The sequence below is a fragment of the Anser brachyrhynchus genome (assembly GCF_964034855.1).
Source record: "Anser brachyrhynchus genome assembly, chromosome: 3".
Classification (NCBI taxonomy): Eukaryota; Metazoa; Chordata; class Aves; order Anseriformes; family Anatidae; genus Anser; species Anser brachyrhynchus.
This window is the reverse complement of record NC_137696.1, coordinates 88,651,104-88,678,163: the sequence shown is the minus strand read 5'-3', so window position 1 is coordinate 88,678,163 and position 27,060 is coordinate 88,651,104. Positions and strand designations below refer to the sequence as shown.

At 38.1% G+C, this 27,060-nt stretch overlaps 1 protein-coding gene across 6 annotated transcripts in view; it reads left to right on the top strand.

Moving 5' to 3' along the window:
* LOC308192276 (cytochrome b5 reductase 4-like) overlaps positions 1 to 9,996 on the top strand; it is a 191,591-nt gene extending 181,595 nt beyond the window's left edge. For 5 of the 6 annotated variants that reach the window (XM_080585661.1, XM_080585659.1, XM_080585657.1 and 2 more), the window contains exons 11-16: positions 1,170 to 1,310; positions 1,444 to 1,596; positions 2,194 to 2,344; positions 7,254 to 7,340; positions 8,700 to 8,864; positions 9,369 to 9,996. In XM_080585661.1, the coding sequence (XP_080441787.1) occupies positions 1,170 to 1,310; positions 1,444 to 1,596; positions 2,194 to 2,344; positions 7,254 to 7,340; positions 8,700 to 8,864; positions 9,369 to 9,423 (752 nt within the window). In that variant the 3' untranslated portion in view covers positions 9,424 to 9,996. The other variant, XM_080585658.1, reaches the window with a different exon arrangement.
* The last annotated feature ends 17,064 nt before the right edge of the window (positions 9,997 to 27,060 follow it).

Below are 27,060 nucleotides of genomic sequence, written 5' to 3'. Positions count from 1 at the left end.
CTGAGTATTGCAGTTAAGGAATATCTTGCTGTATTTGCCTTCACAAACAGCTGTATCGACAGAAGTTTGTACTTTACATATGACCTTGTAGTTGGTTTAAGTAAGCATGTGAACATATAACTGGAGTTCATCGTTTCTACGTAGCTAAAGGGCGACAAATCCTGTCCAAAATAATGATGATGCTAAAGTGTGCTTTGCCTATATAGGCATGTATGTTAGTTTTATCTTATGTCAAGTGTAAGTATTTAAGCATTGGTATTGTGTACCTAAAAGAAAAAAAAAAAAAAAAGGTGCAAAGCTCTTAGCTAATGAATGCTTCTAGGCTGTTAAACTTGTATATCTAAAGGTAAAGAGACTCCACATGAATGTGGACACCTGCATTTTCAAACTATTGTCAATAATTAAGTTTCTGCTGTAACTTGTTTTGCATTTTGAGCAACATGGTAGAAATTCCTGTGGATGTTCTGAATTTGTAAGGTGTTCCGATATCCTGTGGCACTAATGATATGGTTACTGTAAGCGGACCAAGCTAGGGTAGTAGCTGATGAAACCATGCTGAAGGATACTCTTTAGTCAATATACGCCATCCTTCCACAAGAACTGTAAAGATACTTCCCTATAGGTAGCTATGTCAGAAATATTGGCTGTGTTAACAGCAGTGAAACTGCAACAGTGCAGGGTAGTCAGCAATTCTGTGAATAAATACCCAAGGTGGGTTTAGGTAGTCTGCTAGTGAAGACTATGGTGCTGTGCCTCACTTCCTTTTCATTTGCATCACCCAAGCTGTTTTTAATCTGCATATGTGTATTCGTGCTGAATTGTTACGGTGAATTAAGTGCAGATACAATGTGGTACAAGTGGTTCTGCTTTCTGCTAGTAGCTGGTGTTTTTTCTACTTCTTAGTCAATGCTAACTAGTTACATGCAGATTCGGTCTGTAAAGTGCCTAACATGAAGCACCTATAGGTGATTCCTGAGCTAGATTCCTGAACTAGAAAAGTTATTTAGAAAAGGTAATGATACAAGAAGCTACAAGATACAAGATCTGTTTGTAGTCTTTTTATAACAGTATATAGTGAAATACATGGCTTTTTCTCTCTCATTAAAAGATGTGTAAGAATAGAAGGACACAGGTTGAGGCTTAAGTAACAAGTAAAACCATGTTTTTAGGACTGTTCTACAGGAAATGCAAGCTGGTTTCTAAGACAGAAGTTACCCACGACACCAAGCTCTTCAGCTTAATGTTGCCTAAGAGCACCCATCTCCAGGTTCCCACTGGACAACATGTTTACCTCAAACAAATCATTGCAGGTAAGAAAAATTCAAAATGTGACCTGGATATATTAACATAAATCTCTATTTTGAGTCTATATTGTTTGCATTAAATTTGCTGGATGTAGAATACTTTTTGTATTCTTCAGCTACATTTTTGTCTTTTGTTTAGGGACAGAAGTAGTAAAACCATACACGCCTATATTGCCTTCTTTAACGCTGGATTTCAAACAACCATCTTGCCATGATGGTGCACATATATATTTAATGATCAAAATTTATTCCTGTGGACTGTTCACGCAGGCACTTGACCACCTACAAATTGGTGAGTATATGGTTTGGGGGGGTTTGTGTTTTGTTTTGCAGCAATTGCTTTATCTGTTCAGTTTCACTGTCTGGGTATTGTGATGTTCTTATTGTTTACCTCCTTTTAAACTGGGGCATACTTATAACTCTTTCTAAGACTTATTCTCCATGCCCCAAATGTACAGGCTTATCCTCAGTGTAACTAGGAACTGTCCATTACATAACATTCTCTGGACTGATCTTCTAAATATGTTTATTTTGTATTTGAGTAGATATACTCTTAGAAAGTCTTATTGTATTTTTAATTAAAGAAAACTAGTTCTGTTTTATTAGACTTAAGATATACTTCCTTTTCTATTTCAGATATAAGGAAGATTTTTAACAATGACTTCACAAATGTTTATGTACTAGTATAATGTAGAATCCATCAAAACAAGACATTTTAATTGAACATCTGTTCCTTTAACAAAAATAACCAGTATTTGCTATGTATAATACTTTTCTGTAAAGAACACGAATGCTACAAAGATGGAGTATAAAGGAACCTTTTAAAAATCAGAATGCTAGTTAGCTTGTTCATCTCATTAAGATTTACCATTGTATTTTGACTGTATAGGGGACTATATTTCTGTCAGCAATCCTGAAGGTAACTTCAAGAAGTCACAGGTTCAAACTTCAGAAGACCTCCTTTTGCTGGCAGCAGGCACAGGCTTCACACCAATGGTTAAACTGCTGAATTTTGCTCTGACTGAAGTTAGTTGTCTCCGGTATGTACGTATCTTATGATTTAGCACCAAGCTACTGTAATTTATAATAAGAATGAGATGAAATGTGAGAGGCAAACCTCAGTATTAATAAAACAATTAAAAAAAGAAAAAGCATGAAAGCATTTTTTTTGGTTTATGCCAAAAGCTGGAATGCTTTAGGGAATACTCTGTCAGAGTCTTTGGGAACTTGCACATTTGGTTATTGGCTACTGTCAACAAAAGGTGTTGATTTGCATTTTGGATTTTAGTTATGATATAAATGAGTTCATGAAGTAGAAAATCTGATTTCTTTTTTAAAACTAGTTTTACATTTGAGTGCTTTCTAATGTTGAAAGTTGCGATGTAGGTATTGTTTTCTAATTGAGAAATTATGGTTGTTTAGTTATGGCTTCTGTTTAACCTTTTAGAATACCTTACATACATTTATATTGTTTTCACCTGTTAAGCAATAGTAACATATTTTTTACTGGAATAGTTCCAGTTGTCACAAAAGAGCAATTTATGTAAGCATGGGTTTAAGCTTACTCAAATGCATAAAAATGTGAGTATTGGAGATATGTTCTGTATGCTGCTCATAAAATCTCCAAAAGGAAACAATACTTCTTGCTGAAGTGAACTTGTTGTTTTGGCCACTTACGTCCTTCAGAACCCCAGAACTAGTACTTCTGCTTGACATGATTGTCCATGTGTATGCTGAATGTACTTATGTGTGGCCTTGCCTGGCAAATCCTATTCTTTGCTGTATGTGGAGAGAACGTACTCATGTCTTCTTCAAGTGTGTGTTGCCGAAAGTACATTTCTACAATATCATTCCTTTCATTGGTTTAGGCAAATCTTGCTACAATTTCACTGCATCAGTCAAACTTTTTATTGTGTTTAGTTGTAGTTGTTTTCTTTTTGATATCAGTTCTCAAAATTGTTTCTTTTTAATTTATGGTTTTGTTGCTTTGGAAACCTGCCCCTTTAAAGTCTTCCATATGTATCTTTCTTCAGGTATTGCTCCATCTGTTTTCATTCAGGCATGTTTTTGGTTGTTTTCTTTGTTTGTCACTCTTTGTTTTCTTTGAGGGCCAGGGGAGTAACTATTAAACCTACCATTGCTGAGGCTTCAAACTTGGAGAACAACTGCTAGCTGGCTCTGTTTCTTTTGCATGTCTGTCTCCTGTCTAATGCCACTGAGGAAATTTCTTCTTCTCATCCTTTGTGCTCAAACCAAAAAAAGACACTAGAGCATAAATTCACTATCTACTTCATTAACTGAAGCATAAGTTGAGACACAGATCCCTTTCTGTGCCTGAAGTCGTCCTTGAGTTGTGACTTAAGTCCATTGACTTCAAGAGATGACTCTTTCAGGAAGTCTAGAGATACAACAAAGTAAATACAGCCAACAGCTGGAGAGACCTGAACTGCTCTAGTGCTTGAAGCCTGTGACAAGTGGTCACAGAAATCTTTGAAATAAGAAACATTGCCATAAGAAGGTTGCAAAACTGGAGCAGTAATACATGCAACTGAGCATCCACGTGATCAGTTAACTCAAGACTTGGTTGCATCGTTTCTAATCTTCCTCTAGGCTCCATTGTGGTGAACAAATGGACCCAGTGCTTCACTCAGAAATTACCAGCCTTTTTTGAATAACAGCTTTGGAAGCCCTACTGCATTTTTAACCACTCCCACAAGATCAGCACACTGATCCTTCCATATTCAGTAACAGTTATGTGTTCTTCCTCTGTTACCTATCGGTGTCTCTTACCCACTTGAGAATTGCTAGACTTTTCAGGACTTGGAGCAACTGGTTGAAGACTGTCCCTCTGTGGGCAGGAATCTCTTTGGAACCAGGCTGTTGGATAACTCTTCGAATATTTTCAGACTACACAGAGGTTTTGGGTTAGTTACTAACTTCTAAAAAAGACCAAGGTGTACATGAAGTGGTAGTCTAGTATTTTTAAGTATCTTCACTGCGTAACCATAGAGATACTGAGGCAGACTGCCTCTTCTTTTAGTAGTATCTCTGCTCAAGTTTTCTCACCCTTTATTTTACCATTTAGTTACTACAGAACACTTGATTATGTTTTACAAATGTAACTGTATATACTGTCTTTCTCCTGTTTTCAGCAGGAAACTGCCTAATTTCATTTGGCTTGAACTTTCAGTGTAGACATACATCTAGGTAATGGACAAATTTTGAGTAGTTATGCCATTTGTTTTACTGTTTGTAATTTTGAGATTTCCTCAGCTTTTCAAATCCCTAGGTACAGTTCTCAGTCCCATTCTCAGTAAATAGCAAACTGTGCTATGGTTTGATGTGAGACAGACACTAGCACTCTTTATTAGAGTTCAACCATTTCTGCAGCATCTATGAGGAAAATCTTTTTTCTTGAGAGGAGAAAAATGCGTTAAGCTAAAAATAACCTGGGAAAAGTAGGAGCCTAAATTAAAAATACTCAGATTTTGATCAGTTAGCATAGTTATATTTTTTTTTGAGATCTGACCACGCTGGCATCTTGAATTTGGATTTTGATTACGTTCAAGCAGACCCACAAGCAATTCTCTTGTGTGAATAAATGCAGAGTATACAAGAGATTCTTGCTTGTGTTGGGTGTGGTCTCTTGTAAAAAAAAAACGAGCAACATGAATTCTAAAAGAATGCATTGTCATGTGTGTCTTTATTTAAACTGTAATGTAAACCAAAATGTGACAGTGAGTGTAAAAAGTCCTAACTGAGGAGAGTATGCCATAGCTCAGCTTTAAAAGGAAATGCAAAGAATTACTTGTAGGGGCATGTTTTGAAAGAGATGAGCTGTGTTTGCATTGCTTTTAGCAATGTTTTGCCTCCAGCGTCATGCTTTGCAGATTTTCTTAATAGATTACATTTTTGTCGATGTGAACTGTTGTAGTTTGGGAGATTACAGAAATGGAAAATATGCCTGACCTTTAATTTTCTTTAAAGCTGTTGCAGGGGACAGTTTTACAGACTTGCTACTGTTTTCCTGTGTCTTTGAATTCAGACTCTCATAATAGATATTAATTTGTAATACAGGGTTTTATTCAATATAAACAGAGGATGTTTTGGCTCATTATGTCTTTATGAAGCACATTTTGAAAGAGTATAAAGGGTTTAAATTGGAGGCCAGTCTTCTTAGTAAAACTAAAAAGGATTACATGTACTGCAATAATCTGTTTCTAGAAAAGAATCTAAAAGCATACTTTATTCTTGTATTGCTATTGTCCAGTAATTACACGTAATCCTCTTTTGTGAGGACAGAGAGTATGTGCTGTTTGCGTACACGGCTCTTCCAAAGCATGGTTTATTGTCAGTAGCAAATGATATGGGGCTGCCTGGCTTTGTGAAATAAATTAATCACCTGACACAATGCTTGGGAAATACTACAGACTGAATTTGGATTTTGTTTTTTTTAACTTATTGAGTGGAAAACTAGTATGTGAGGTAAATATAACATGAAAGCAAAACCAAGGACAGAAAAAACAGCAGTAAAAGATGCAAATCTTGACGTTTTGTCCATAACCAGAATAAACATGGTAGGTAACGTGTGTGAAAGACTTCTACACCACAGACAGTGCTCATATCTACTCTGTCATTGAAGGATGACCAGAAGTGCTTATTTTAACTCTTCAGCATGATTTCTTGGGTACTCAGTACTAGCAGTTAGTTCAGGCTGCAACAGCATATGTTTTCTTACTAGTCAAAGTAAATGAGTTTTTTCTTCTTGTCTTGGAGGCTCGTTAGGTGTTAGAATCTCTTGATCCAGTACAAGCATAAAGCTTTGTGTTTCTGACTGCTCTAGGCATATGTTTTCTGGTATTATTTTTGCTGTTTACCCACTTTTTTTTTTTTTTAGAAAATGTTGCAAAAGTATCTTGTGTGTGTGTGTATATATATTTATATATGTATTTATGTTATGTATGCACCTCATGTACATTAATATATATAAACAAAGTAAACATAATTTGCATCAAAAATTATCTTACCATGAAAAGTAACAATTGCCCTACCTTTGGATTGTGTAAGCTAGAACACAAATTGCAGAGAAGGTTGAGGAAGGATCTGGATAATGACTTAATGGTCACTTTATGACTTAATGGGCGCTTCAGCTGCAGAAGCAGTTTCTGTCTAGTTCTAGGCCAGTGGTAACTGAACCTCTGAGGTAGTACTGCTAACGGTGATGAACCCGCAGCTTTCCTACAGTGTTTTTTGTGACTATCTTGCATCATTGGATTTCCATTCTTACTGCTTAGCCTACGTCTCCCTATTATTTTTTAAGTCTGTTATTGTCTACAATAAATGTGAAAAGCAATTTATTATTTCCCTGTCTGCAATATCTTTCTGTGTATGAAGCCATAATGATCTTTGTTCATCTTGTTTTTTCTCTTAAAGGCCAAATTGTATTTGGCTGAAGTATTCATTTTAAAGAATATCTATGCAGGTTTTTTTCCTATTTAAGATGACACTTCTTGAAATTCCACTTCTCTATAAGATGGGGTACATAATATAAAAAGGGTGTACAGAGTTCATAAACCGGCTATTAATTGCAGTAGTAGTGCTCAAATAATATCAAGAGACCATTAAATAAAACCTGACAAATAAGTATATTGTATTCTCAGTCATGCCTTAGTAACTTTAAGAGATTTTATTTTTCTTAGAACAGCAGTTCTTGAAGTAGAGATTGCAATCACAGGGTTGTGGCATTTAGAAGAGAGGTCACAAATCCAACAGCTTTCAGGTACAGCAAGAAATTTCTTATAGTGGGTTAGAAGCAAAAAGATTTGAGAATTGAAGAGTTACATTGTCATTGTAAAAGTCTTCTGTATAATCCAGTAACTTCTGATTCTTTAACAAGTGTTTTAAATACAGAAACAATTTGTGCTTAAATTTTATTTATTTCTTTTTAAGGACAGTGAAGTTGATCTTCTTCAACAAAAAGGAAGATGACATACTTTGGAGAAACCAACTAGAGGAATTAGCTCTTAAAGATAAAAGGTATTTACAACTCTTGTATCATCCCAATGTATAGGGGAACAAACCTTGGGGCATGTAGTAACTGTACAGCTCTGGCACAAGGATAGATCCTGCTTCTGGAAACTTTTAGCTAGAATTTAATGAGACATAGGGATTGGAAGGAGATTTGGTTATATGTGCCACAGATATCAGCAGGGTATGTCATTGCCTTCTGGGAAGCAAAGAGTTTGTTTGATATGACAGTGTTTAATAGATGTTTATTGAAGATGGAGTGTTAGACGAGATGTTAGCTAAGACTAGCTGAGAAGCATTTAGAAGGTGAAGAAAATTAGCCTTAGTGATAGAAAATAGAGATATGCAAAGAGAGGGATGGAAACAATAGACAAGGATAGTCTACCATTGGAAGATTATTTTCAATTTAGTGAGGTGTCTTGAAAAGTCTCTTTGGTGTCACTTGGTTGCAAAAATACCGATATAGAAATTCCAAGTTCAAATTAGGCCCTACTTTCATTGTTACTTGCTGTTACTTTTTTCTGTTACAAAGTAATTATGGGTTAAAATGCACTAGTGCATAGGTAATATTCATTTACCAGGCTGTAGTTCTGTCAGGAGATGTAGGAATATATATGAGGTTGCCTTTTAATTTCAGTACCCTTGCTTTTATGACTAGCTAAATTATCAATGCCTAGATATTAGGTGAAAGAAGTATGTTTTGTTTGTGCTTGCTTAATTCTTAGTTGAGATTGTATGAACAAGCTAATTTGCATTGTTACTTCCTAGCATTGATGTGAAAAATCAGTATTATTTCAAACATAGTGATGTCTGGCACCTTCAAAGCTTCATAGTCTAGACACTGCAAATTTACAGCAAAATCCCTTTCTCCCTTTCAATAGGAGCCTTAGATACACAAGTGCTTGTTTTTCACTCAATAACTACTCTTAGTGGATTTTTGAAGCCAGTTAGAGTATTTTCTCGTTAATGAAATTGTGCAGACATTTTCACAAGTTTGGCTAAACATTCTTATTTCCCTGTTGATGTATTGAGCTACACCAACATTTGTATAAGTAAATAATGGAAAAACAAAATCTGTGCTTTAGTATCTTGAATGGTACCAGTTATTTTTTATTTATTTAAAGGTGGAATACACAACTAAAATTTTAAACATTTGAGGATTGCATTTAAGAATTAATTATCGAATATTGGAGGTGATTTGATTGACCTAGTTGGTAGGAACAACTAAATGTCTGTGAGAACTGATAGTGCGCAGTGAGAGTATAGCACAAGAAAGTAGACCTAGAAAACATCAGTGTCTCACTAATATCTTGTATAGCAGATTTCCAATCAAAGGTGATGTTTCTGAAGTATTCTTCTGCTTTCCAGGTTTGAGGTTCAATTTATTCTTTCAGAACCAAGGAAGGACTGGGGCGGTAAACAGGGGAAGATTTCTTTATCCCTTCTCTCTGAGTGTGTGAAAAGAAGCAGAAAAGACTCCAAAGTGCTTATCTGTATCTGTGGTCCAACACCTTTTACAGAACAGGGAGTAGAGTGAGTATTTTAGATGATGAATTAGAGAACGATGATTTTTTTTTTAATTTGATCACCTAACCAACCAGAATGTTTCTGACTTGGAAGTCTTTCAAAAATGGCTTGCTGGTGTTAGGTTAAAAAATTGAGTTACTAAAATTCAAAGCTGCTCTTCTATCACAAGCAGTTTTCTTTATTTTTATTAATGCATTTATTTACATCTGTACTCAATACTTTCATTATATGCCATATATTTAAGGATAAAGGGCTCTCTAACTTTTTCTTGCCCAGTTTCAAAATATTGAACCAATATTGATGTCACAGCATTACTGAAGTCAAATCTGTGGATTTAATGGAGGGTGGAGTTGTCCAATAATCGTTATCTTTTGAGAAATCTGAGATACTTAATTGTTCATGTCTGAATAAAGGCAAGATAGTGCTAGATAGCTGCAGTGCTTCATCACTGTCTGTGGTGTGTTTTGGGTTCCAAATACTGTTCTTACAAATTTACTTTCTGACTTTCAGATACCTGAGGGATCTTGGATACTCCCAAGAAGAGATGCACGCTTTTACTGCATAAAACCATATGAGGATATCAATGTCTGTTTGTACAATACAATCTTATTTATTTACCTTCATGAATTTAAATAAGTGAGAAGCAATTTTGTAAAGACTTGAAATTTCACTCTTGGTACCAAACTGTTTCTTGGAGGAAATACATCTTTGACAAAAAATTTTATACTGTGTTTTATCTTGTCTTTGTAAATATTTTTGCTAATACTTTAGTCATCCAGGATGTTAATTTATTGTAGAGGGAAGCAGAAGTGTATAGTATACATTATGTAAGGTATTTCATGTTGTTTGTCTGTGAATATTCTTAAATTTATTGCAAGCACTGATTTTAGGTTTTAACCTGAAAAGCTTATTATTTCTTACTGTAAAAAGGCTGCAGAGCAATACTGTCCAAATTTAAAAATTGCACTGTAACTCAGGTAACCAGTTATTCAAAAATGTTCGTTTTCATCTGAAATCTCTATTTGACTTGCAGGTGATCCAATTATGTTTTCTGGCTTTGTAAACAAAGAATAAAAGTAACTTTGGTAAAACAAAAAATTATCTCAGATAATAATAAAAAAAAATTTACATTACAAAATGTATTTTTGTAAATTTTCTTTATTTTCAGTTTATAATGTGATACAGAAGGATTTCCAGAGGCTTAGGACACCAACTGAGAACTCATTGCAGAGGCATAATCTTGGTCTGCCATGAAGTTTTCTGTGTGGCTACATTGATATTATTCATCACTTATCTTGAGCTGTTCTGAGGGTAAAAACATGATAGCCTGTGGCCTGCAGACACCATGGTAAGGACCATGGAAGTACCTAAAAATTATTTGACAGGTTACAGTATTATTAAACATAATGTAATAAAAGAAACCCATAGATTCTAATACCATTATTGAAAGTACGTCATGAGCCTGTAATTTGCTGTCAAATAACAGCTTGGACAAAAAAAGTAGTAAAGCAGCTACCACCATTCTAGATGTGTCAGTAACATCTGTACACATTCATTCACTATTTCTGTTTGCATCCTCCTTTTATGTGTTGAATGGGTGTTTATTCCTAAGAAAGCAGACTTGTGATTGTGGGATCTATAATTTGGCTTTCATGGGAAATATCTTAATAATGCCTTTTTGAAAGGTTAAATTGCTATCTGACAGTGACTGACTATCCTAAACTGAGCTATCATCTCTTTAGTGCCCTCTCATGTGTTAGACTTGAAGTTAGAAAAGGATATGGCTGTCAGTCATTGCCCATGGGTCACAGCGTATTTCAGTAGTAGAGTCATTGTTTTGTCATCTAGAAGGATCTAAAAGTTTTCAGTTACAGTTTTGCATTTGTGGAGATTTGTATTACAAAGCCCAGGTGCTCTGAACAGGTTTCTTTTCCTCTGAGCAGAAACATCAGTGTTACATTGGAAAAACAAAATGCTTATAACATTAAATTTTATAGTTTTTTTTTCTTCTGTCACAGATGCAAGATTAGTGTGGTGACTTCAAAAATTACATTTTGGTGTTAATGACTAAAGTTTACATCTTCCATAGCATACTGAGGATTCCTAATTTCCCATCGCTCAAGATCTGATGGGATCGCTGTGCTAAAGGAAGCTTTTCTGTTACCTGTGTAAAAGGACTTCATTAATTCCCTCCCTGTTGGGCTTTCTGGTTGTAACAGGTTACTTTGCCAAAAAGATGCCTTTTCTGCTCTCACTGTCTGCATCCACATTAATCCAAAAGGGCAAAATATTTTGAATAAGTAGCTGCTGTGACTTGGTGCTTCAGTGATTTTTATCCTTTGACTTAGGACCTAGGCTGTATTCAGGCTATGACTTCCCAAAGGCTTTGTGCAGTCCATCTAGTGTTCATAGATGTGGAACTACTTCAGAACAGGTCTAGAAGCTTGGGAAGTCTGCAGTTACTGTATGTGGTTTCTGAAAGCTTGTTTCCAGTCTGGTGTACTACTGGGAATTGCTGTTTACAGTTGCCTCTTGAAGGAAATCGTGCTCTTGGAGACTTCAGGGCTGTCAGAAAGGATGAGGAAGTAGACTCTGAAGAGGTCACTGCTAGAATATGGAAGTTTCTAAAGAGGCTTTGGGAACATGCAGGTCCCAGTGTTACTAGTACTAGTAACTAGTGCCCTAGTACAGTGCGTGATAGGAAGCTGTCTAGAACTGGTTTCTTTGCAAGCGTAAAGTATACTTGTTGCTGAGGGCTGTTGCACACCTAGCAGCTGTATGAGAAGAAATGAGCTATCATGTCTTTACCCTTGGCTTATAGGATCTGAATGCTGCAGTAATAATTAAGCAGGGAAAGGAACCAAATGGGTTGCTGCTCTTGCATATCCAACAAGTGGTTGAGTGCAGAAGTACTATGCTGTGGTGGTTCTTCCAGATCATGGGGCTGGAGTAAACTTCCTGGATCTTGGGCTGCTTCTGTCCACATGAAAAAGAACAGTCTAATTCTAGGGCTTGTGGAGAGTGTATTTTTCCTGGAAATATCATTAATCAAAGCTGAGTAATATTGAGATGCTGATGTTACTAATGAGGAGGAAAAAATATTGTGACGTCCTTGGAGGTTTCAATATGCAAACTTGTTACCTTGGAAAACATTTGAACAGTTGCCTTCAGTAGTTAGTTTATAGTTCATTCATTGGCAGTCACTATCAAGCACCAAATTCAGAAGTGTTTCTGTTCGTGGTAAGAATGGAATATCAAAAGCTGGTCTAGTGAAGGGGAGAGGCTGGAGATTCCTGCGTGAGATCATCCTTGAATAACTATCAAATTACCAGTTTTACTGTTTGGACAAATGCACTGTGGGGATCGCATTCCACTGCAGAAGAGAAAAAAGCTGATGATCCTACAAGGTGTGACATGTTGAGCATCAAATAGTGAGAGTGTTTCTGCTTTCTTTTGGGATGAATGAATAGACCTGTCAAATGACTTGTTTTAAGTAATACAAAACTAGTATTCTTATGCAAAGTTTCATACTTTGGCATTTCAATTGTTGCAAGTTACAGTCACTGAATTATTGTGGGTAACTTAATTTATTCTCATCTGTTTGAAGTGTTGTTTTTTGTTTTTCAAACATCTGCACTACAGTTGTGTTATAGTGGCATCTAGTTCTCAAAAAGTACCTGAAGTGCCATCTTGCAACTTCAGATGGTTGTGTTCTGTGGCTGATTGTTACAGAGGAAGAGATCAATACTTTGATATTTTCTGTAAGCTTAAAAAAAATATATTATCAAAGTACATAAAATAAATACAGTATTTGTAACTGATATTTCCTTAGTTGGATCATCACCTTATGACATAATTTTAAGAATTTGTGCATCTCTGGGACTGCAACAGGTTTATTTCCTGAAAGGTGGATTTTTTTTTGGTATGTCCAACACTGATATGACTTTCAGTCCTTTTGCACGATTTAAATGACTTGCCATGACATAGAATGGACTTTAAGCTTTCAGTTGGTTAAATTGACTTTTACAGTAAGTTTGTGCTCAGCAAAATGATAACACTACCCAGTTTCTGTTGAAGCTGACCTGCAGATTCAGAATTACTGGATGGGAAAAGGAGAGAGGGAAGAGGCTCTCGATTGCTGTGCAGAGATTGATGAGAAGAGCTCCATTTTCCTAGGAAACAAGACTAGAAATGGAAGGTGACATCAGAAAAGTATTATCCTATACTGTTTTTATATCAATGACCTGGTTAATGTCAGAGAAACAGCCTCTGAAATCAGTGTTGCTCAGTGCCATCTCTGGATGGTAGTTCACCAAGAAACAAACCTGTTTTAGTTTACCAAAAGGAACTTTGAAACGTTTATCAAAAGGCATGGACTTAATCTCTGTGTTGTCAGTCTCAAACAAGGAACTTCTGTGGAAAATCTTTTATGGGGAAAAAGGGACCTCTGCAGTCTCTCAGCTCTTTGTTTGGAACATGTTCTTGGATAGACTTAACGTAATTCTTGTTGTATGTACAGGCGTAAATATGTTTTTCCTAATCAGAATAGTAGCTTGAAGAAATAAATACTCTAGTGTAATATATTAATAATAATAATCTGCCAAGAGACTATTCTTAAAATACTTGTTCATCTGCACATGAAAAATAAAATAGTTAATATTATACAATATAGAAGCATAGAATGGTTTGTGTTGGAAGAAACCTTAAAGATCAACTAATTCCAACAGCCCTGCAATGGGCAGGGACACCTCCCCCTAGAAGGTATGTAAGAAGGTGTGTAAGAAGTTTACATCATATTTTGTTGTTGAAGATATTCCAATTGAAATTCCAATTATACATTTTAATCCGTTAATACTAGTGTTTCATAGTTAGTTGCTGTTTACCGTTGATAGTGAAAAGGAATGACAAACTGTAACGATAATTTGTTTGTGAGTTGTATTTTAAAAACTCAGCTGCTTGGCTTTTGTTGCATGTAGTACATGTGAGGAAGACCATTGTTTAGTTTTTATAGGAAAACCTGATTTGCACATAAATCAGTTCTAGTTCTGGAATACTTCCATATTCTAAGGCTGATTAAAGCAGGTTCAGAAGAACCAATATGAAGTGGCATAGTTGATTATTTCTGTGGTGCTGCTCGAAGAAATGTTTGTATGTTCATTAGGAGAGAAGTGTTTATAAAAAATAAAAAATCTTTTAAAAACCACCTAGTAAAATATAAGGGATATGAAGAATGCAATCATTCAGTAGGTCTTCATTAAAAACAACAAAAAAGCACATTCTGCACAAACACAATGTTTTGCTTATTTCAGAGCATCGGTAGTTCCTACTGTTCTGGAGGAGGTTCTGGTAAGGCAGAAAAATTTGCTCTGTTTTCTCCTCTCATGCATTTTTTTCTGAGCAAAATTGATTTTTTTTGGAGGAGCCACAGAAGCCTCCATGTAAGTATACCTTTTGTCATAATAACCCTTAGCTGCTTTTCTTGAAAAATTCCTGCATTATAAAATTGTGCAGCAATTGCCTTATTTTAAGATAGACACACATTTTATATTTTGTATCAGTGACCTTTTAACATCAGTGGCTCACGTTACAAGATGTTAAAATGAACAGTTTTTTCTAAATTAAACAGTTTGTCCTGCACTAGAAGGCATGTTACCAGTATCCTGGAAATATATCTGCCCTTTACATCAGAATACTATATTCAGGTTTTGTAGTTTTTAAAAAACAACAACAAAATAATAATTTGTGGAACGTACAGGCATAAAGGCTGCACACTAAATCAGAATTTGAATGGGAATTTTCAGAAACTTTTCTTTACGAACCCACTACTTCATAAAATAGTGCTGTAGAAGAATGCAATTTTCTACTCTCGTGCTTTTCTTGTAGGTGGGTCTGTAATGTGTGGTCCTTTGAGCTGGGTGGTTTGCAAAAAGGAGAGCAATCTGCAAATGTTTCAGTTTCACCTACAGTCTTCATTGCTCTGATCTTGTCAAGGATAATATCCCTACTGTGATGGTAGCCCTTCTAGGAGGGCCTCATCAAGAGGGCGTCTTTAAGCATGGCAATCTGAATTTCCAATTAGGAAAATACCTATTTAAACATCTTTTTGCAACAATTGAAATCCAGATTACAACCTAGCATACAGTTTAGAGCAGTCATAATCTATTATCTTTACTGGAGTTAAGTGGAAGGACATTCATTTGCAAGTGGACTTCCCGGTCAGATAAGCAGAGTTGCTTGTTTCACCCAAGGTGGGCACTCAAGACTTCAGGCACTGTAAGGATTTTTAAGATGTAATTTAGGAAGAATCGTCATACTTCTAAAATCTTCTGATTTCCTTTGTAGTTCTGAATAGAGCTCACATTACTCACAACGTGTTTTGCACAGAGTAGCTTAGCAACACTTGGCAATTTGACATTATCTCAGCTTTCTAATCTAGGCATGATATAGTGCTGAAAGTGGCTGAAGTTTTACTTTTGTCGTTCAAATACCTGAAGAGGTTGTTGCAGATTATAAATTTTATAACTTTCTGAAGTGATGAACATTGGTCTGAATGTCTAAAATCAAGATTAATTTGTCTTAACAAATGAAAATGTTTTTTTCTTTTTCTTTTTTTGAGGTAGAGATGCTCATGGTCTGCCTGTTCGTATCTAGGTAGCATCACAGCCTTACATGGCTGTTAAAATGGAGCTGCCTAAGTCTGGTTTGCTGCTGTAATCAAACTTCTTTATTGCTGGTTATATGATCCAACAGGCACGTTCCTGCAACTGTCCCCCTTTACTGTGCGAGCTCATGTTTATTAAGCATATTGCCAAGTGGCTTCTGTGACTTTTAGAAAAGATGCTGGAGAACTAAAGCACTTGTCTTTAGGTGAATGTTTCAAGCACTGCTCTTGACTAGGATTTTGCCAATACCTTGGATGGGAGAGCCCGTCATGCAGTCTATACTCCTGGGGGCTTTCAAGACATGGCTGCATACAGCTCTGAGCAGCCTGGGCTGATCTCAGTTGATGCTGCTATTAGCAGCAGGTTGGACAGAGACTGCCTCAGGTTGCTTCACACCTAAACCAATCTTTAATTCTGTGAATGTTTCCAAAACCTTACTTTTTCCTTGATAACAATTCCCGTTAATCTGTATTTCACTTTCATGAGGATTCTGTTGTTAAAGATTATAGTAACCTGCCCATCATGTTTTGAATAAAAAGCTAATAGAAAGTGAAGTATTCTTCAGTGATGCCTTTTTTTTTTTTTTTTTTTTAATTCACCATGTATGCATTTTTCTCTATGTTGAAAGTCATAGAGTGTAGGTCCTGGCTATGAATACATGAAAATGGCAAAACACTGCTGAAAGGGTTTATAAAAGGAAATCCAAGTAGACTAGAACTGTGTGATTAGAGATTACAGAGGAAAGCTACAGAGCCAATAGTAAACATAATATAGCTGGAAAGAAATGTCTTACTTTGCATGAAACTGTATGCATGTATTCCAAATAAGGGGGGAAAAGTCGTGTTAGTGAAGGCACAGGAATCAACAGTTTTCCTCTGATAAAGCAGTGAAGGGTAAATTGTCTGCACATATAATGAGTAGGTCAAACCAAAGATGATCATTAGCAGGAACCCATGGCAATTAGCTACAACAGCTGAACTACCCCTGTTTAGTCAAGAGGCTGAGCTGGGTGCTGTGGAAACAGGTGGTGCTGTCCCCTGTGCCTTCTCCTGGAAAATGTGGTATGCTGCTCTGCACCTTCAGGAGGTCATTTGTCTCCTCAAATACATGCTTTTTCATCTGTTTCTCGAGCTAGATAAGTCCTCCGTCAGTTTGAGTTGATGCAACTTGCCAGGAGGAGTGAGCTGAATACTAGGGCTGATGCAAAGGAAAAGCTGGGATTGCTCAGATGCTCCTGGACAGTGGCATCTCAGCCCACAGTAATGCTTGCATGTGGCATCAGATCTCCTGACCGGGACAGTCAGTCGCCGACTGGGTGGTGACAGGAGCCTGCATTGCAGTGAGCTTTGCAGTCCTGGTGTCTGCTGGACCAGGTGAGACCCTGGAAAGCGGCTCTGCTCCGTTCTGGTAGTCCAGCTGGCCCCCGGTGCTGTGAGAACGCACTACAACATGCACGGTGCATTGCTACCGAATATTTTCCATACATACAAAACATCTCCTAAATATTCTACCTATGCAGAAAATACTATTCCTTGGTCTTATGTCACTGTTCCTGCAGGAAGAATTTCTATTAGCCATTGACAAAATCTTACCTATGTACAATTCGATCAGTTCTGTAGCAGGGTCCACCCTGGATGTTAACACCTTTAAGAGCACAAATTGGATGAAATACAGTGGGAGCCGCTTGGGAGAATTTCAAAACCTGTCCCAAATTCCCAGCTGCTGAGCTGCTATGGCAATTAGTTAATTGTGAAGGTTCAATTACAGAGTCCTAGCATGCTGGGCGTGCACCTAGGTACGGCCCTGCTGTGCCACAACTCTTAACTAAAAGTGAACTTGATTTTCATGCTTACAACTCAGAACTGAAGCTCTGTAGCTCTTGCCGCCCTATGCTCACATTGAACCTTTTATCTTGCAAGCTGATTTTTAGGCAAGATGCCCAGCTCGTCTGAGGCCTTTCCAGCCACAGGTTCTGCAGTCAAATTCTGGCTGATCCAGCATGAGCCCAGGCAGTTTAATAGGCAGCAAGAAAAGTAGCAGCAGGAAGACAAAAGCAACACATGTTCTGCCTCTTATTTGTGCTCCAGTTGATGAAAGTTGTGTGTGACGTGTTCTGCAGTTAGATGAATATCCATGTTTTACACACAAAGCAATTACCTTGGCTCATATAAGCATTAAGTTGGAACAATTCTTTTTTTTTTTTTTTTTTTTTTAGGTTGTTATTGAAAGTACCATAGCTGGTTTTTGTCCAGGTTAGGTATTTTCCCATTCTTTTATTCCTACACATTACAATATGTTAAATATTTACATGGAAAATTGGGGGTGGCAGAAAAAAAAAATCATTAAAAAATTACATCCCGTATGGTTCAGAGGTTTTGGCTGTGTATTTTAAGAATTACCACAGGGCAAGATTTAGCTTGAAACTGAGATGCCTGAACTGAGGTGTCTGCAGTTGAGCGAAGTTTCTGAACTGCCTCTGAAGCAAGTGGAGCTTAAATCAATACAGTCTCTGCATTTCAGAGCAGTAGCTGTTGAGTTTGAGATCGGAGGCCCCGGTGCCACTTGGGATGCTGTGTGGTGCCCCAGCTCTGCATACAGGACTGACAAATACCTCGCAGGGCAGCTGGAAGGCCTCCACCCTGCCGGGGTGGTTGCTGGAGGCCAGAGTGTATTTCAGGTGCCTGCAAAGGTACTGAGCATCATCTGTGCTGTGCAGGGGTCGTCTTCAGAATCAGCTGGGTTGCTCCGTGGATGCTGGTGGGATTGTAGACACCCAAATGTTGGTGGCTTATTCTGGAGCTGCCTCAGTGTCAAACAGTTGCGCTGCCAGCCTAAGCGTTAATCTAATACATGATGCTTTTGCTGGAGGAGTGGAAGCTTTGTGATCTTTTTTTTTCTTTTTTCTTCAGGTCATGCTTGTCAGACAATGTTTTCTACACATCTGAAGCACAGTTGGCTGCCTCAGAACTCTTTTATTTTCCTCTACATGTGTATAAAAGCCCTTCTGTATGGGAATGCAGTTACCAGAGATTGATCGGTATAGTAATGCAGTGATGCAGCATTTGTGAATAACTGGATTGCTAATCTGAGCTACTCATGTTTCTGAGATAACCAACCCTTAATTCCATAGTTTTTAGACTAACATGAGCGGTCCTGGGTTGTGGGTCCTGTGTTGTGGGTTGGCTTTTGGGGGTTTGGTTTGGTTTGGTTTGGTTTTGCTCTTAGTTTGAATAGGATTAAGCATTAGTGAGGGAGGGATGTGGCAGCCCCGTTCTGTTTGAGACGAGATGAACTACCAGCTTCCCCACCGTATTTTGTTATCATTGACAGAAAAATTTTTCAAAAATATCCATAAGCTGTTGCCGAACCTGCAAACAATTGGATGTACGGCCATCCTCCTTGTGTGGAAATGAAATTTCCAACATCATTAAAACTCCTGTCTCATTATTTAGGTCTTTGATCACTAGTAATGTAAAATAAAAATATCTGATTAGAAGTGTGTGAACTGAAGCAGAGATGTTTGCTAGTGCAGTTGTAGTCTGGATGCATCTCCTTGGAGTTTTTTCTCTGGTTTTCCTTTTATTAGCAGAATTTCATGTTTTAAGCTGAAGTTTCAAGGCAGGCCTGGATGCTTTGTTCCTATGGAAACAGATTACTGTCTCCAAACAAATCGGGCATGCTGAGTTGCTGTGGAAACACGGGTAAGAATTTCTGTTAGGTGCAGAAAAGTGCCGAGCTGGCGCGGCTGGGAAGTTGACACCTTGCATCTGATGGGAGCCAGTGCCAGATGCCCTAGAAGGGAGTGAAGAGTTCCCTGGGACACAGATTTTAAGGGTATTCACCCTTAAAATGGACAAATATTCCTCCAAGCCCCAGCTTCATATCCTTATGCTTTTAACCATGAAGAGCACTTGTCTGTCCTTTTTTGTAACTAACTTCTCAGTAGATCTCTTGATTCTGTTATTGATGATTGGGCTTGTAGAAGTTAAAGAGGAAATTTTATTTTGATTTATTTTTATTTCATTTTTTTGAAGTCAACTTGCAAATGTTTCTAACTGAAATATGTGCTGGCAATCTTATCCGTATCTGCAGGGAGAAAACCAGGTCCTTTTGGAGGTGCTTTCTCCTCCTTGAAGTAAAGAACCCATATAAAATGCGCTGAGAGTCATAGTGAATTTAAAAGCAAGTAAAATTAGAAGATTGACTCGGTTGTGGGAAAATACAGAGAGATGTATATGTATATATACACCTGGGAGAAAAGGGAAGGAGGAGAGAGGGGAATGACAGTCTAGATTGTAGCAGAGGAATAACTGCATGCTGTGCAAAGTGACTGGACTCTTAGTCATGCAAGAGAAGCTTTTGGTAATGTATATTTAAAACCAGGTACATTTTTGTGAGCACAGCATGATGAAAGCATTTTCCTCATAGAGTCAGAAGAGATGCCTGCCTCGTTCCCTCTAAAGAGGCAAGAAAGTTGCTAAGCTGACTGCACGGCTCACGGCTGGCAGTCCTGCTTCCCCTGCTTTTAACTCTGTTCATCGTGACTTGCAGGGCAGTACGGGAGAACACAGAGTGCAACTTCAAGCATCAGCTCCAAGAAAGATGAACCGGAGACGAAACGCGTTAGAAAGGAGTCATCTGCCTCAGTTCAAGTTGTGATAATTACACCCCGCATGGTGACCGCTGCGAGGAAAAGCCAAGACAGGGCTGCTCAGATGCATACTCCAAGTTGGCAACGAGGGATATAAGAGTAACTGCTCTAAATGTAAAATGTTGGGGAGATGAAAAGGAAAAAAAGCCTTTATACTGAACACTTCATCCAATTTTTTAATGATGTAAATAATTAAAGGACTCCACAGATGCCCTTAGATCACTGGTAGGACAGAATGATACTTAAAGTGTAACTGTGCTTTACGTTTTTGGGTCAAGATTTCTAAAAATTAGGAACCTGAAGGTAGGTGCCTGAGTATGGAGGGCATAAAAGCTAAGTCTATGAGGCACAAAAGGAGCATCTGTGCCCATCTCAGTGCCCACCAGCTTGAATAATTGCCATTTGTGCCTAAAGGAACAGCTATGTCCTACATCCATAGCAGGCTGAACTACTTGACAGAAGTGCAGCTAATGCCTGTGGTATCTCAGACTGTTTGGAGGAGAGGGGTTTGCTCCTAAATGCCACAACCTCCAGCAGTTTTATGTAAGGTGGTCTTTCCCTACCCACCACCTTTGGCTCTTCAGCAAGATGAATGAGTAAAAGCAGAATAGATCCTATAAGGTACCACGTTAAAGTAGAAAATTTCAAAAAAAAAAAAGTTTTAAAATAACATTTTAAATCCATCTACAATCCTACAACAAATACGTCTATTAATAGGATGTCTCCAGTACACTTGCTAAATGAACAGCGTTCTTTTTCTGTGCAGACAGTCCTAGGAAATTATTTTCCTGTAGAGAATATTGAATACTGAAGTCCTGAATAATAGATTTCCTGGGTAGTAGGACTTATATGCAGAAATTCCTCTACATATTTTGAAACCAGTGAAACAAGCTTAATAATTTAGTATCTTCCCTGTTGTTCTTTTCACAAGCTGTAGAAACCTTGCCATGAGTGCTTCAGAGTTTACATGTTAAAAACAGTATTTGGCAAACTAGTGCTGTGTCCTCTTCTTCAGTAACAGCCAGGGATTTTGTCAGCCGTCCCAGTCTTGCATTCTGGAAACCATGCAGCTTTGTGGGGGTTGCTTTGGCTCTGTTCAAGCTCTCAGTGTAAGGGATGCTGGTGCTATGGCAGTGGTACCTACCCACCTTTGGTCTTGGTGAATACAATAAAGATGGACCCTGCCAAATGTTTGCACCTCCTCTCGTGTTTACTGAAAGGTGGTCAGTAGTGGAAGAAAACGTCAAACATCTGCACTCTTCCAGCAAACCATGTCTTGTTAAGATTTAAAAAAAAAAAAAAGAGGCAAACAAAACAGCAACAAAAAACAACAACCCTTTGTTGCATGTTGAGAACATAAGAATGGGGTGTCTTCTCTGTATAAGGAAGACATTTGGCAATCCCTATCTTGATAACACCTTGTACTGAAAATAAAACATCTTGGTAAGCACTTAAATCTATGTAGCATTCTCTCAGCTAAATAAGAAAAATATTGTAATAAAATGTCAGTGTGTATCTATGGCTACAGAGGAGTTTTCTCAGTACTATGTTGTTTCTTTCAAAAATGACTTAGGCTTTCATAACTAATGAAGATTTGATAGCAAAACTTGCAAGAGACCAAATTTTTATGTAGTCTCATTGTTATTATGAGTAGTTCAGATTAACTGCAAGGAATTGAGTGTGTCCCCTTTCCCTTTTCATTCTTTGTTGGAAGTGAATAAAGCCCATGAATCCTGTGCATAACTGCTTGTTTTTCAATTAGAAAATCTAATTTTGTTCATTCTTCAAGTCGGATGAAAAAAAGTGATTTTTTTATACTGCTAGGTAAGGACTATTAAAAATAACTGAACTGCTTGAAATACTCAAATTTCCATCAGTTATTAAGCTTTTGATGAATACTGACTACTACAAAGCCCTGTTGAGATCCATCGGCCCATCAGCTCGCATTGAGAGAACTTAAGATGAACTCTGCTTTGACAGTCCAACACGTCCTCCAGCAAAACTGGGCAGCAGATTTAATGCTCCTGGTTTTGTCTGTGCTGCGTCACAGTGGTTGGCTTCCTGGTGTCACTGAGCTGCAGTTTTTACGCTGGAAGCCATAATCTGAGGGAGCGGGGCAGGTTTGATCATACTAAAACAGGTTGATCTATTAGAAAGCCAAACAGCGTGTCAGGGCATGGCAGTGAGGTGTCCTGATCTGACAGACTGTACAAACCAGAGTTTTTTGGTTTTAAGGTGTCTTAAGGCACCTTAAGAGAGAACATAGCTGGAACGTGCCAGGAATGGTTTGTTTGCCACCCAGAACAACGCGTATTTTAGATACTTCTTGCTGGGAATAAAGTCAAAAGAAGCGTGTTGTGCTCAGTTGAACAGGACACTGCCAAGACCAGAGTATGTCTCAGGTGGGCAGACTCCTACAGAAAGAGGCACATAGTGCAATTTTTGTCTGTATTCTGGGCATAGTTGTATTGCTAATGACATGCAGTGTTCTTGGCAGTCCAAGCAGCTTCCTAAGTAAAAGCATGTTTGCTTTTGTTTTCTCTTCCACGTAGGCTGGTATTGTGGTGGTGTGCGCAAATAAATTTTATTTACTCAAGGGAGTATGCATGAAAGGTAAATTCAGAAGTTTTATTCTTCTAAGCTGTGTACAATGAAACCCACAGAGTGAAATTTTAATCAATAACTAATGATTGTATACGTATTTGAGTGTAGTGCAATCTCCTCTTGGAAAAGCCATTAAGAGCTAATCTAATTCTAAGCACGGCAGCAATACTTGTGAATTGTGCACAGGGACATGAGCACAACCTGAACACTACAAGAAAGGGCTGACAGAACTAGACCCAGAAAAGAAGGGCTATCTGGGAGTATCTCTTAACATGTGCTGCTTGATAGGTGAGCATGGCTCATGAAGAATAAACCCATCACTCAGGCACAGGGGTTTCTCCTTTACAATTGTGTGCTTGAGGTTTGGAAGTGTTTTCAGAAAGGGTTTATCCTGACCAAATAAGAATGCAACCTATGTTTCTTGTACCTCAGCAGATGCTTTTGGTTTCAGACTTTTGGAAGAGCAAATTGAGTGATAACTGCCTTAGCCTACTTCTATGTCCACTAGTCATCCATCCCTTCAAAACTGAAAAGGATGCTCCTGACTGTAAGGTTCAGTGAGAGAACTCTTCTTTCTAACCCAGGTTTGTGTGAGGCAAGACAGTGAAAATGGTTGTAGCAACACAGGCAACTAGAGTGTCGACTCCTAGGCACTGGTGAAAACTACTTCTGGCTGGCCCTGTGCTAGTGTCTGTCCTAGTACTTGTGACACTGCTCAGTCTGAAAATGTTACTCCTATGGGGTAAGAAACCTATTAGCCACTAGTGAGTAGGGCATCATTCTTAAATGCTTCATCCTTCAGTCTCTTCTGCTTGTGTAGCAGCAGGGTTGGAATATCCTGTTTCTCAAAGCATTTGTGACCACTGAGCTGTAGAGCAGCAGTGACTAGCCCACGAGCTTAAGGCAGTGCAAGTAGGGCTTCTGTCCTGGGACTGTGCTGGCATAGACATGGAGAACTAAATTCAGGTGAAGTATCATGGCTGTGACTCTCAGGGTACATGGTGTTCCCTCATGTAGTGCCTTTTGAGAGGGCTCAGTTTCGTGTGCATCTATAGCATTATCAGCTAGCTCGTTTCCTGCTGAGCACACTGATCTTGGTGAATCCTTTTTGAAGAAACACTATCGACTGTATGTCTGTGCTGGCACTGAATGTACTTAGCAGGCTGGCTGGTAGTTAAAACTAGCCCGATACAACAAAGAGAGCTGCAGTGCACTTACCTGAAGTTGACTAAGGCTCTTCAGTATCTGTCTGAAAACAGAAATCAGAACCTCGGAGCATTTCTTGGAAAAAATGCCAAGCTTGATAACCAGAGAAAAGAGCTGAAATGAATGCAAATGTTTTGACCAGTGGGTGTTATTTCGCTGACATGTTCACAAGGATGTTTAAAGATATGAATGTGATGCCCTAAGAAGTGCTTTTAAAATAAAATGATTAATAAATGATTAATAAATTGGCCTGTAATCCTGTAATGTGCCTGCACAGATCCAGGGGTGATGCCAAGGTGATAAATGTTAGCTTTTTCTTTTCTCCTTCAGCTTCTATAATCCTGAGGTCAGGCCCTGAATGCACATTCTCTTGCTGTCATCTGGGCCTGCAAAGGACTGTTTTGATGAACCTAAGCAATAAATGCATGTCTTCTTCCTCCCCTTTTGCCATTGGGGAAAAAGATTTTTGGCATGAAAGAATTTAATCAAATTACTAATTTGTTTGAAATCTTCCTTGTTTCTTCTTTAAGAGTGGCATTTTTTTCAAGTCTAGGTTGTTCTTGAAGACAAACATTAGAACTGTTTTCACAGACAAGGTAGTTTTTATTAAAAATAATCTGTTCTGTATTGCAGAAGTATAATTACCACAGATGCTCTTTGAAAGGTATAATTTAAGTCCTTTTTCTCATGGAAGAAAAGGAAGAAATGATTAAAAGCATTCCCATTACCTAGGAAGCACAGACTTCTTAAAATGAATTCAGCTCTTTGGTGGCAAGTGAATTCTCTCACCCCAAGAAGCATTTCCAAGCATACACATAACCATCTGCATGAACCCCAGGGAGCAGTGGGTGTGGGACCTTTGTTTCAGCTTTGGTGCAGGTAGGTGCAAGAATCTGAGCTGTATATACAGTACCTGCAGAAAGCAGTTTCTATGTATATCGTCTTCTAAAACGAAGTCTCTGCTATTGCACTGAGATCATATTAAACTATGTTCAGCTGGAGAAGAGACAGTAAGCAACCTAGAGCCACAGCCAGTGGTAAGGCATGCTTGGGCTGAGAGGTGAAAGATTTCTTCCTGTAGTATGGTTCTACTTTACCTTTACATCTATTCTTCAACATTCTGTTTTATACTGGCTGTCAAGAAGCTCTGATCTATTAAAAGGCCCGGAAGTTTAAGGTGTGTATCTTGTACAACGTGTCCACCTACAATTGTTCCTTTTCTCATTTAATAGCCTCCGTGCCTCTGCAAGAGGCTAGATTCCAAATGTCTTCCTTCTGAGGTACAGTCATACCTCCCAGAAAGCTGTATTATATTTATTCCCACTGCTCTACATGACTCTGTTTTGTTACTCTCTCTCAGTAAGGTACTTAACAGATCAAATGTGTCAAGACTCTGCTTATTGTTGCTCTTTGCTTCCATAACCTACTGTCACAGCTTTATCACTGATACTATGCACCTCTTCTCACTGTCTGATAGTAGGTTTTATTCCTTAGGTGTGCAAGACACTTTCTGAAACATCTGGTAAATAAAACTACTTGGCTGGAATTGCTATTATTGCTGTTCAGGAAACACCAGCTTGATATTTATATTTAAATCGCTATCATCTGCTGTGCAGTGTGTGATACTCCTGTAAATCAAACTGTGGTAGGTTGCCACTGAAGAGATCTGCAGGAAGTTTTCCTTTTAGCTGTCCTCTTTCAAGATGAGATATTTTTTCCAAAGTGATCATTTCCTGTAGTGCAGACTATTGAAATTGTGTTTATAAAGTCTTGCCAAACTGGAGCCAAATGTTCTTGAATACTGTTCCCCAAAGAGCCTTCAGTGATGAGGTGACCCTTAGTTTGGGGTAGATATGCAGCTGTCAGCGTTTTCCTGGGACTTACTGCTATCAATTTTGATTTCTATGTTCCCTTCCCATTTGTAATTGAAACAACCTTCTCCAGACTGAAAAGGGTCACAGCAAAGGAGTCTGGACAAAGCAGACACAGCAAAGGAGTCTGGACAAAGAGATGGGGTGATGGCAAGGAAAGGCTGAAATAGTGAAAACGTGCTGAGCACCAGGACACACACACAACCTTTTCATCAGGTTATTTTGACTTTAAGACTTTTCTGATCTATTATAAATTGTATGCTGTAGTTATTTCTAAAAACTAACACAAATCTGCCATTGCTATATGTTAGTCAGTACTCAGACACTTGGGTTACACCAGTATCCATTAACCTGGCTGATAAATAACCATATTCACCAAGCAGATGAGTGGAAGACAGCTATTTGTTGTTAAATTAGACAGAATATCTTTGTGTATGAGTCTAGTAGCTGAAAAGCCCAGAGTGTAAACTTTAAGTATCTGTGAGTTAAACTTGGCATCAGTAGGTAGGCAAAAAGGATGCTCTTGCTGTTAACAAAGCAATAATTTAACAGAACTGCAGCTTCTTTTTGCTTACATCTCAACTTAAGATTTTTTTTTCCCTCACACTGGGAGGGGAAAACTGTAAGCTGTACAACATTCCCTGTTCCTTTATGAGTGTTATAATATCCCTAACAGCAAGGGGAAAAGCCAACCAACCAAACCAAAAAATCCCACCTCATCCAGAAGTAAATTTAATACTACTCTTCCCTTCTGGGTAAGAAAAATTATAAGGAAAGTTTGAACTGAAACACTTCGTCTGTTGCATAGCAATGTAGTCTGCTTGCTATCACATGGTTTGTAAGCCTGAATTTTTTACTCAGATTCTAATTAAGAGTGCCCCAAAACTGGGACTATGCCCATAGTTAAGCAATGTAGGAAAGGGAATTTCCCCACACCCATGCATCTGTTTTTTTTTTTTCAGTAGATTGCCATTGTTGCTCTGCCTTCAAAGTAAATCACCAAGGAATGGAAAGGTATTCCATCTTCAGAGGTAGCTGGGGTGACAGAAAGGTGAGAGGCATGATTCATCTTCCTTAACTATTCAGAAACCAATTCCAGGGTGTTCAGGTAATCATGGCTTAGAGTCAAAGGACAACGGATGGGAAATGGTGCCTGCGGATCATGTTTCACCCAATTGCAGACAGACACATCTCCACTAGGCACTAAA